The sequence below is a fragment of the Corvus brachyrhynchos genome, unplaced genomic scaffold (assembly GCF_000691975.1).
Source record: "Corvus brachyrhynchos isolate BGI_N302 unplaced genomic scaffold, ASM69197v1 scaffold324, whole genome shotgun sequence".
Taxonomy (NCBI): Eukaryota; Metazoa; Chordata; class Aves; order Passeriformes; family Corvidae; genus Corvus; species Corvus brachyrhynchos.
The window spans coordinates 234,827-246,705 of record NW_008246067.1 but is presented as its reverse complement, the minus strand read 5'-3'; the positions used below and the strand labels follow the sequence as shown (position 1 = coordinate 246,705).

At 37.8% G+C, this 11,879-nt stretch overlaps 1 protein-coding gene across 2 annotated transcripts in view; it reads left to right on the top strand.

Annotated features, from left to right (window-relative positions):
- Positions 1 to 800: 800 nt before the first annotated feature.
- ITGA1 (integrin subunit alpha 1) overlaps positions 801 to 11,879 on the top strand; it is a 49,686-nt gene continuing 38,607 nt past the window's right edge. The window contains exons 1-6 of one of the 2 annotated variants that reach the window (XR_001866068.1): positions 801 to 947; positions 3,099 to 3,211; positions 4,170 to 4,258; positions 4,348 to 4,462; positions 5,129 to 5,256; positions 11,052 to 11,200. Coding sequence is in view for 1 of the 2 variants with exons in the window: in XM_017746874.1 (XP_017602363.1) it covers positions 901 to 947; positions 3,099 to 3,211; positions 4,170 to 4,258; positions 4,348 to 4,462; positions 5,129 to 5,256; positions 11,052 to 11,200 (641 nt within the window). In the remaining variant the exon portion in view is untranslated. The remainder of the gene's footprint in view (positions 948 to 3,098; positions 3,212 to 4,169; positions 4,259 to 4,347; positions 4,463 to 5,128; positions 5,257 to 11,051; positions 11,201 to 11,879) is intronic. The other variant, XM_017746874.1, reaches the window with a different exon arrangement.

The following is an 11,879-nucleotide window of genomic DNA, read 5'->3' as shown; positions in this document are numbered from 1 at the left end:
ATCAAATTTTTCTGAAACTTGCTGTACAGCCAAACTTCTGCAGTGTCTTCCTTGACGCTGATCACTGAACTTTAGGCTGTGGGAAATCAGTAATAACAAGCATTTGCTCTCCCGATTCATCTCTTCATAGTCCAAAATCACCATTGTATAGCAACTTTTCCTAAATGCACAAGTATCAGAGTTCTGCAAATAATCACATGTAGGTACTATGGAGATCAGCATATGGTTGCGTAGAATATTTATTTTATTATTTTCCAAAAATAAATGGTTTACAGGAATTAAGAGAAAACTATATACTTTTTTTTCTCTAATATAAGTTAAAATTAAATACATCTGAAAGCTTTTCCTCCTTCTTTTCCTATGTGTTTTTTCTGCAAAGTGTTAAAAATTAGTTAATTCTCAATTTAAGTAACCTTAAGAACTACTTCCTTGAATGAGTGAAAGAACATTTTGTTTTAAATTCTTGCATTAGAAATGAATGGAGCTAAAAAGAATAACTAAAAGAAACTAAATTAATAGCTAAAAAGTTAATGTTTTACTTACTGTCATTTGACTTGTGATTTTAAAATGAGTGATGTAGTTTGAAAAATATGTTTTGGATACAGAAGTCCAGTTGCCAACAACTCTGAATTTAGTTCTGTACCTATGTGTGAGGAAGTATGTTTTAAATCTCTTGCAAGTTGTGGTATGTAAGCCCCAAATGCCACTTTCAACATGTCTTGTACCTTCCATTAAGTCATAATTGAGCTTTGATTTCTTAGAGGTATTTGAGTTTATTTCTACTGCTACATACTAATTTTTTTTTAAATACTGGTTTTTTTTAAAGCTCTCTTTCACCTTGTTCGCACTTCCAACGTTGATGTGAAAAATGCACTGACCTTCAATGGGCCTCTGGAAGACATGTTCGGGTACACAGTACAACAGTATGAAAATGAGGAAGGGAAATGGTAAGCTCTTTTTCTTTTTTTAAATGAACACTCTAAATTACCAGGTATTCAGTGACTCAAGTGCTGTATTTTTATTTTCAAGTTAGGGTCAGATTCTGTCAGGCATATTTCTTAAAATTATGCACAGTCCTGAGGAAATCTGGAAAGACTGGGAGAGAGAAAGGTCCACATATGTACCTACAATTATCTCCTCATATACACAAATGACTCCACAAAATGGGTAAATTCCCTCATTTATGGAGCTGAGAAAGGACTGTGTTTTGCCTGAGTTCTGTTTTTTCCATTGACCAAATGAAATCTTTATGTTTTCCTTCTGTTAATGTATTCACAAAGAAATTATCCCTGTTTTACCTAAATAATCTGTATTATGTGGTTTTTTTCTAAAGTTTTCTGTCAGAGGTTTTCTGAACTGAGTTTTTTAATTCAGTTGGTTGGAAGATTTACCTGTCAAAATATTAATTAGTACAGTACTCCCTCTGCCTTCCCTTTTGGAGGACTAAATATGTCTTGCAACTGGTAATATATTTACATTTGGGACTTGGAGCCTTTATCTTAACCTCTCTTTTCTTTCCTGTTGTTCTAAGTAGAGGTTGTATTTTGGCATGCTTGCTCATGTCATTGCTTGTTGGTCATTTGATAAACACCTGCCTCTGCTTTTCCCTTGTTAAAACAAACCCCAGAGGCTAATGGCTGGTCTGGAGGACTGAAATAACAATTGCATGGTAAAAGGTTTGAGAACGAGATCTCCACCTTTCTTTGCAGATAGCTCTGGTTTTCCCAGAGCTTTTTTGATGATTCTTGGTAACCCCAGGGACTCCTGCAGCCATGCAGGAGTGACAGGCAGGAGGAGGCTGTGTGGCAGCCAGGCCAAACTGTTCTGCAGTGCCTGAGCAATCCCCACTGCAAGTGTTGGGTCTGCCAAATTCTGAGAGTGACCACTACTGCAACACCATGCACAGAGAAGTGGAATTACAGAGCCTGCTTTTGAAAGTGCTAGTTCTTGATTGCTGCAATTGCAGGATGTTTAAATACACATTTGTATGAGGGTCATGAGAGAATAAGAATAATGACCTTCTTTGAGCTGATTTAGACCTTCAGGAAATGGAATCCATTCTAAAAGCTGGGATTTTGCAAAGTAAGCTGTATTTTTGTAAACTGTCCTGAAACCTTTCAAAAGCAAACAATAATATGAGCTGGAAATGGTGGATCTACCAGTGGCCAGACAGAAATATATAAACTAGTATGCTAGATCTGAACATCTCTGAAATTGAACTCCAGAGATCCTATGAATTTCAAGCTTTCAGCATATCAGTATTTAAAGCAGAAAATCTGTAAGCTGATAATTAAAAATATACAAAACAGCCTTGAGAGGATTTTTCTGCTGCTAAAATGCTACCTGTATGGCACAGATATAGCTTTCCAGCAACAGATGGTCTCTAATCCTGACTGCAGCTGTTTCTCAATAAAACTGGGATGCCCTAAAATTCTGGGATTCCCTTGTGCAAAAAGACAAAATAGCCTTTCAGACCATGTACCACGCTTCATGGAGCTCTTTCTTTCTGAGAAAGTAACAGCACAGGGGCATGAACCTGATGACCATTGATCTCCTCCTAGCAGATGTCAGGCACACTCAGCTCCTCTCCATTTCAAAAGTTGGAAATTTCTTTTAATAACATTTTATATTAATTAGAGGGAAGAACATGTCTTTTACAGTGCTGCTCCACATTATTGAAAACTAAATTCTTCCTCTGAGTGCTTGTGAGCCTCTCATTTGGCATTTGGTCTCTGAGCATTGAAAATAGGTTTTCATCTAAGATCTTGTAAAGATCAAGGAGATACTAAATAAAGCATATCTTTCCTTCTGTATTACTTCTAATACTTGTCATCTACCCACCTATATTGCTTTTATTTCCCACTGGAATTTTTTAAAATGTTATTCTATTCCATAACTGGGTATATAGGCACATTTCCTTTCCGTGTCATTATTATTTATCTTGCATCTGAACTGGAATAATAGATACTTTTCTTTTTGCCCATCCTGTACTGCTCGTGTGGAGCTTGCTGCACCTGTGCTCTCTCTATAAGTTTTATTTGCTGACTTTTGTGCCTTGTTAGAAAGAAGACATATCAGGTAACTTATTTCATTTGCAGGGTACTTATTGGTTCACCACTAGTTGGCCAACCTGAGAAAAGAACAGGCGATGTCTACAAATGCCCTGTAGGAAGGGACAGCCCGTCACCCTGCACAAAACTGAACTTACCAGGTATGCAAGGCAATAAAGCTGTGTCACATGGAGGAATAATAGAGGTCACATCTTAGGAGATTTTTAGCTAGTAAGTATGCATTATAAATGTTTTTCTAGTGAAAATTTACTTGGGCATCCAGAGCTAAATGTAAAAGAAGTTGTATTTGTAACATTAAAAATAATTTTATTTTAAGGCTTCTCACTGTCCTGTGGAAAACATGCTCATAATTTTAGAATGTGTTATCAAAACTTTATTATGACTGACATTAATTGACTGTGGTTGGCAGTCCTGGCCGTCGAGCCAGAAAGGTCTTGGAGCATAATTTCGATTACTCTTTCCAAAGCTGTCTGAAGCCAAGAGCCTTCTTGTAAAGGCTCTTGCCATCAGTAAGCTTTTGATGAAAATGTAAGTAGGCTGATGCATCTTAATATGACATAGGTAAATATTAATGGTTTTCTTGCTCAAAAGATACCTGATGTAGACTGGAAAGAAATTCCTGTTAATATGAACTTCACTAAATATACCTGTTGTGATATTTTTTATCTGCCTGTGTTCCTTGAAAACCTAAATGTCAGTAATGTAACATAACAGTAAGAAGTAAAAAAGCTATTCAGTCAGTCATAGCAAGACAAGGTAAAAAATGAGGGTTTTTTTCCTAATTAAAAAAACTCTGTGCATAGTAGTATCTTGTTTCCATTGTGCTGTTATTTTTACTTTTTTTTCTTTTCTCGCGGTTCAAGCAAACTATTTGAGACAGCAACCCAGACAAATTTTCTGGGATAAAAGCCAGTCTCAGAAATTTTTCTTGATTGTTGCAATTGAAGAAGGAGGGGGAAGGGTGCTAAAATATTTGGTGAAACCAGTGTCAGTCTGGGTTTTATTTTAGAAGCTGGAAGCTCTATACTAGGGGATATATAATTTAACATTTTGTTTTCGAAGTTTTCCGAAATACTTAACATTTTAATCTATTTATAGCTTCTACTTCAGTTCCTAATGTCGTGGAAGTAAAAGAAAACATGACTCTTGGAACAACCTTAGTGACTAACCCAAAAGGAGGGTTTCTGGTAAGAAAGGACTTTTTGCTAATTTTAAAAGTCTGGTTTTTTCTCGGGTATTGTAACAAAAACATTTCACCCTTTTTCATTTTTTAAAGGCGTGTGGACCACTTTATGCTTATAAATGTGGACGTTTGCATTACACAACTGGAGTTTGTTCTAATGTCAGCTCCACTTTTGAAACCATTGAGGCCATTGCTCCATCAGTGCAAGGTATGCATGCCACAGGAATTTTCCTGTGTGTCCGAAAATAAAAAGTGCCAAACAAGACAAATGTATACGCATAGGCATACCAAAAAAATGAACTGCTTAACTTAGCTACCAGCATTATTACCAAGTTAAGTAAATGTTTTCATTGTCCGTATATAACCTAAATTCTTCCTGCTTTTGGAATTTATCTCAGTCTAAACAATCATTACAGTGCTATGTAACATCCAAACACAATTGCTAAAAATAGTTGCTTATGTTTTTAACTTATGGCCAAAAGACTCCTTTTAAATAATGACAGCATATTGAGACCTAATACAAACCCAGCTTAGTAATATACATACAAATCTTAAAGACCTGGTCCTTTGAAAAAATTGTAGGAGAATAGATTGACATTGAAGAAGGTACAGGGTCACTGGTAAATACTCCAGTTATGTGATCTCCTCCCATTCTTAAAATTCTGCTCCCAAGAAAGCCCCTTCCTGATAAAAGGAACACAAGCCATGGGAAACACAATGCAAAAGTTGAAGAATGGTAGTTGGCATCAAACATGTCAGTTCAGCCCCACTGCAGAAGGATATACATTTGTTACAAATTACAAAAGTAGCTGGAGCTGTGAGATAAGTCTGATCCTTGTTAGTGTCAATTCTTATGTGGCAATTTGTGTTGCAGAGTGTAAAACCCAGCTGGACATCGTCATAGTCCTTGATGGGTCCAACAGCATTTATCCATGGGAGAGTGTCACAGACTTTCTGAACAGCCTCCTGAGAAACATGGATATAGGTCCTCAGCAAACACAGGTAACATGGTAGATATTTTATGTTTTTTTAATTTGAGAGGAAAAAACAATTTACAGGAAATTATATAATAGTGTCATCTATGGACCTCTTCAATTCCAAGAACTTACAGCAGCAGTTACTAAAGCAAAATAGCTGAAACCACAACTAAGTCAGTACTCAGTCATCAAGCAGCAATGTCAGGAAGACTATCCCTCCCCCCACTAGTCAAGCAGGCTGGAGAAACCAACTTTCTAACCTAGAGACAAAAGTTAAGTGCATTAAGTGAGACTGCTTGAACGCTGTCTTGTCCCACTTCCTTCCTCTCCACAGCCCCTTCTTGTCTTCCTTTGTACTTCATTGCACAAAGGTCATTTCTGCTCTTCGGAAGCACGCATGCGTGGTTTGGACAGCCTTTGATTATAAGCTTTTTGGAGCAGTGTTCTTAGTACTGTGGAACATTGGGCACACAGCTTTTAAACCCTGAAATCATAATTAACAAGTGACTGTTTAGCTGCATGTTATTAATGGCAGAAGCTGCATTTATATAATGAGTGGAGAGGGCCAAATTCCCAGCTGCTATAAATCAGAGTGGTTCCATCAGAATTAATGGAGCTACAACCAATTACCCCCCTGAGGATCTGGCATATGTCCCACAGGCTGCTGAACAGATTATGTAAATATCAGTTCTAAGAGAACTCTGGGAAGGGGGAAACACTGACTCTGGGATACATATTAACACAGACAGCCTTATTAACATCAAGAGAAGAAACTGTTTCTCCTTTCCTTTCTCTATTTTCCACCTCCCCAAATCAAGGATTTTCCAGGACCTCCTGTAATAATAAGTTGTATGCTACAGGCAGTTTTGCAGCTTCAGGTTAACTCCTAACATTCAGCTCCTACCTTTACAAAGGAGACTGTGAGAAGATGTGAAGGATACCTCTGCCTGCAGAGAGTATTACCCCCATGATTTTCCATATTAATTGGGGTTTTCAAGTTACCAGCCAGGTCGTCTGTTGGCTACACTGAACACTGGCTGATAAAATAACTTACAAACTGTCAACTTCACAATCATATCCTGTTATTTTAAACACACTGTACTTTAGATATTGTGAGAAAGAAGGAAAAGCACTTTGTGAAATTTAGCAGAAAGGAAAAAATTCCTTCTGTTCCCTTAAACAGATGATTACTCAAACATGTACCATCTTAAAATACTTAAATCTGAACTTCCCAGTATGGGGCAATGGCTGCATGGAAATCATCACTGCCTTCTGTCCAAAGGTCTTCATGGGAGTGGTATGCAGGGCAACCAAAGCTACTGCACCCTCACTCCTCTTCCTCACCCAGCAACTCCTAAATTTTTACAATGCCACACCTCTGTTATGTTCAGTTTTGGAATACTGCCTCATCTGTGTGGCTCAGCTCATGCACAAAAGATCCCTGGCTGGCCTGCACTCCAGCAGCCTCCCATCTCCACCTACAAAATCCCTTGTGCCCACAGTTTGGCATAGCTACCCCTCTTCTCACACGTACACATATTCACTTGAGAACGTCAGCTTTGGCATCTGGTTGCTACAGAGCAGAAACATTTGAGAGGGAGATAAGAATGTGATAAGGAGTAGAGAGGCTGAAAAACTGGAAATGGACGACAAAAGCTTGGTGGAATTTTCTCAGTCCCTCTTACCTTCCTCCTTCCCCAGAACATATCTCATCTCCTCCTCTCCTCTGAGCCCCCTGCTTGGGAACCCCGGCACATCTGAAGTTCATAATGAGTTTATACTCCATCCCCGACCCACACTGTCTCCTTTCTCAGAAAAAATGTTTAAATGACTATACAATGGGGAAGAGGAGAAACAACAGAGCAGACTAATTTATCCCCTCTCTTCTGGGAGCACAGAAGAGAAGCATAGGAACAATAACTTACTTTCTGTGTGTTTAAATTGATTTTTCCATTTTAATTTTTTATTACTGAGCATGTAGAAATCAGTGGACTTTCACTGACTTAAGACTGTTTTGCACAGGAATGAGGTGATTACAGAATACATCCTTAGCAGATTGGGTGTGACTTGTTCAAAACTGTGTTTTGATTAGAGGCTTTTGAGATTATTTTTTTTTCCCCACTTGCCCCCTCCATGAACAATGGTCATTATATTTGCAACAAGTCAGGAGAGAAATTTCTCAGTGTCCATGTTTGGCAGATTTGAAAATGATAGCCTGAAGTTTCAGATGCAGAAAGTCAAAGTTTATGGTATTTTTTTTCCAGTATTTCCTTCCTTCCCTCCATACTGATGATTAAGCTGCATATCTTGAGTTTTAGGATAAAAGAAGTAAATGGAAGTGATGATATAAAAGTGGAAAAAGTAGGAGGAATTATGAAGAAATAGAAGTAGAAACAAAATCAAAATATTTCTCTTGGCCTTTTTTTGCCTCTTTTTTAACTGTTGTGGAGATAATTGTCTTTTTAATATGTAGGGGTAGGTTTTTTAATCATTTACATATGAGTAACATTCTGTGGATTTCTCTCAAAAGAGAAAGCAGAATACTTGAATAAGTTCAATTCTGGTTTTAAAGCTATGCTGGAAAGGCCTTCAAAATCTTCAGACAGTTTCTATTTTTACATTAATATATGACATAGGCAGTTATAGATGTTTGGCCTGTACCTTATTATGTTCCCAAAGGGACTGTATCACACACTGATAAGTCACGCCATGTCATATCTTATGATTAGTTTTGTCTTCAGAAGAACAGAAGTGTAATTAAAAAGTATTACAAAGATTAAGGATGTAGAAAGATCTTTGCAAGAGTTTACAAGTAACTTGTATCTTGAAGTAAACAAAACGTGGGAGAATTAATTTTTTTTTGGTTCACATACCTTTAAAAAGATCTCCTTATGAAAAAATGTATTATCCATTAATTCTTCTTCCCAAGGCTTCTCTGCTTTGCAGAGAAGAGAATTGCAGGCAATTCTTCTCTGCTTTTCTTTTACATTAAGTATCAGTACATCCAAAAATATTTCTGATTTCTCCTCACATCCCAATGCTGAAAACCCTAACATATAATTTCATGTACCAAATGGTTTTCCTTTCATTTTGTTATTTTAGTTGTTGGTAGTTTTTGCCAAATTGATTGGCTTAATAATTTATTGGGAAAGCCAGAATGCACTTTCCAAATAAGGGTCTATATTCATTTATGGGACAACAATAAATCGTAGCCCTGAGAACTGCTTTGTTCCAAAGTAGAACAGTCCATCATTTGCCTGTTCTCTTGTACAACACTTCTCACAGGAACTGGGGACAATTAAAGAATTATTCCCTTGTGTAATGTAAAAGCCATGGAATGCTAGGGAAGGGAACATAAGCTTAAGAATTACAAGAATGTTCAATAGATTATGGTCAGTAATGCTGGGAAAAATAAAAGTTTCTCTGGAGTAGAGCAGAATTACTACTGTGTAGTACTATTGCATTTTCCAGATATAAATTAAACAAGCAAATCAAAACATACGATGCCTGTAAGCATCATTCTTAGGGGCTTGCTGAAGTCCCATAAAGGCACGTTTGCATCAGGTAGATGTGCACTTGCAATTTTGCATAAGATGAAAAGGCTACAAAAGCTCAAACCTTCATTGCTCTCTAATAGAATATAACTCTAATTTTACAAGGTGGACTTCATTCTGTGATCCTGTAGGAGACTGGAGCATGAAGCCTAGTAGCTTTTTCTCAGAGGCTTTTTCTTACCTTTTATTGAGGAATGGTTCATCTTTGGTGCCATGGAATATATAGAAAATGATGATCAATGTTTTCAAAGCTCGTGTTAAGGAAGGTTCCCACGTGACAATTGTATCCCATAAGATAACCACATGCCCCCCTTCCTTCCTGATTTACAAGCTATGCAGCACAGTGCAGTTTCAGACTCAGATGTTCTTCCCATTCACTTCCTGAGAAGGAAATGCCCAAAATGTGTACTTGCTGTGATCGTGGACGTTTCCTTTCAAACAGGAAATGATATAACTCAATGTCAGCCTATAATCTTTTTTTAGGAAGATGACAACACCAACATGGGTCTGTAGAATCATGAAAGACTGGCAGATGCTTTTCACAGTGGCAGCAGTCAGTAGATCATTTCATTCTTGGTACCTTAAAAGCTGGAGAGAAGGAGCCATGAATCCACACCAACAAGCTTCCCAGTATACTATAGTGTCTGGCTACACTTGGTGCATGGCCCTGGAATTCTTAAGCCATTGCTCCTCCAAAAAATCAAGCATGATGCAAATCTTTTGTTCATCTTGTTTTTAAGACTAACAGCATCCAATTCAGATAATTCTGTACATCACTTTAGATGCATGCCACAAAATAGTTGCCTTGGAGGGAACAGGTTAAAAATTTTGTCTTCAGCTTGTGATTTATTCAGTGCCCCGAGTGCTCTGAGTGATGACACAGAGAGTGTGCTCTGGTTGGTCCTGTAAACAGTGCACAGGGTTAATAGGCTGCTGCTCACAGGAACATTGCAGCCTCTGCATTCTCTCTGCTGCAGATGGAAGAGGGCATACCTCCAAGAGACAAATAGCTGAAAGGCAGGAACTTGTCCTAACTTTGAATTTACATCAGTTCTTCCAGATTTGATTGTGTTTTCAAAAGGATACGGAAATTCTGTGGGATAGATTTTGCTATCACATTCCATTGTAATTATAGTGCCATAATCATATGTAACTAACATTTCATAATGATCATGTTATTGATGTTTACTGTGAAATATTTATCCAGTTCTAACCCTTCTGCTACAAGCAAACAAATATGGTGCAGAATCTGAGAGGCTATGTAAGTACCTGAAAAAAAACCCTGTACAGCATTTTTAAAGTACATACTAAGCCACTTCCAAAATAATAAGATGGTAAAAACATCCCAGAGGTCTTATTGATCTTCAGTACCTTAATGCTAGAGTGCTTTTAATAATAGATGAGTGAGACATAAATGCCACGTAATACTGCATTATCCTAAATAACACCTATAAATTGCCATGTGTAACATAAAATTGAAATATGCTAATGGAACATTGTGTGGCTTCTTCCCAGTAAAAGCTGTCTGGAACCTGCCAAAATATTAAAACTGACAGGGATGAATGGGAGAAATTAATTAATATTTAAGAATATTGCTTGTCTTTTTATTCTGCTCTTGGTTTTGCAGCAGGTTCTCTCAGGCATTTTGTGGTTATTGCACAATCCCATGTGTTGATCTTCCGCACAAAGACTTGTCCTGCTAAGGTTATCTATAGACTTTACGTTACCCTCCCCCAGTCCCAAAGCCACCATTTCCTTCATGCTTTACCCTCTCATACTTGTCAGGTGGTACTTTGACATACCTCCTGCTGGGAGAACATCCATGTCACAGATGTCCCTGCTGTCTTCATCAAGATAAGAGTAATTGGGTCTTCCTGTTTCTAGGCTCAATTTAGGGTAAATGAACTATTGGATGTAGGAATATTTTATTTGAGTGGAATGAAGAGAGCTGTGAGTGAGCCATGACCTTGTATGCTATAAGGAAAACAGCTTTGAGGAGCTGGGACTGGTGGTTGGGACACTGGTCTGCCTCGGCCTAGAGGAGCGCAGAGCTCCCATCCAGATTGCCTCAAGCCAGGAAGACCAAGGACTTGAGACAGCTTTTGGCTTTATTCCAGTTCTTAATAAAAGCAATTTAGAAACTTCAAAACGTTTCATGAGACTGTCATCTAGCTAGTCTTGCTCAAACACATATAGGTTACTGCAGGAGACACAGTAATATTTTCTATAAGTGTAGTTGATTTTTAGCATGAACTATGTGTTTCAGGTTGGAATTGTTCAGTACGGACAGACTGTAGTCCATGAATTTTTCCTGAATACATACTCAACAACGGAAGATGTGATGGCTGCAGCCTCAAGAATACGTCAGCGGGGTGGCACGCAAACCATGACAGCCCTGGGAATAGACACAGCAAGGTACGTACACAGGATGACGTCCCCCTGTTTCCTGGGGGAAACAAGCACACGCAGGGTGGTTATTCTGATTTTATGTGTTAAAAACATGGAGTGGCTAACATCTGACTTCATTTCAGCTAAGCAAACATCATATCGGAGGAAGGTGGATAAGCAGACTCTATCCAGCACCTAGAGCAATTGTGTATGAGACTCTTGAAATGCAGCCATCTCATGAATAGAGGAATTAGGAAAAGATAATAGACATGGAGCAAGGTTGTAGGTGTAAGCAAAGGGCTGACAATATCTGATGTCCACATAGAGCAGGTAGGAACTGTGTATGTAGAGGGATGAAGAAAATCAAGTTTTACAGAGGAAAAATGAAAAAAATAGATTTTTTTAATGTTGTTTTAATTCTGAAGTTGATTATTACAATGTTAAGCCCACACTTGTCAGAAAGCCTAGAAATTTTATATCCTAAGTCTTTGAAGCTTCTCGATCACTGGGAGATTAACAATCTGTTGTAGCAAGAGCAATATTAAGAAATGCTTCTTTTATGAGAAAAATGAAATCTGACTTTCATAGAACAGACAGTAAATGCAAAATCTCTCCAAAAATTGCAAACTGTACAATGTTGTTCTGGTATCTTTTTTCTTTTCTGGTTTTTATTTTCCCCATCACAAAAGCAAGATTTTTTCCACAA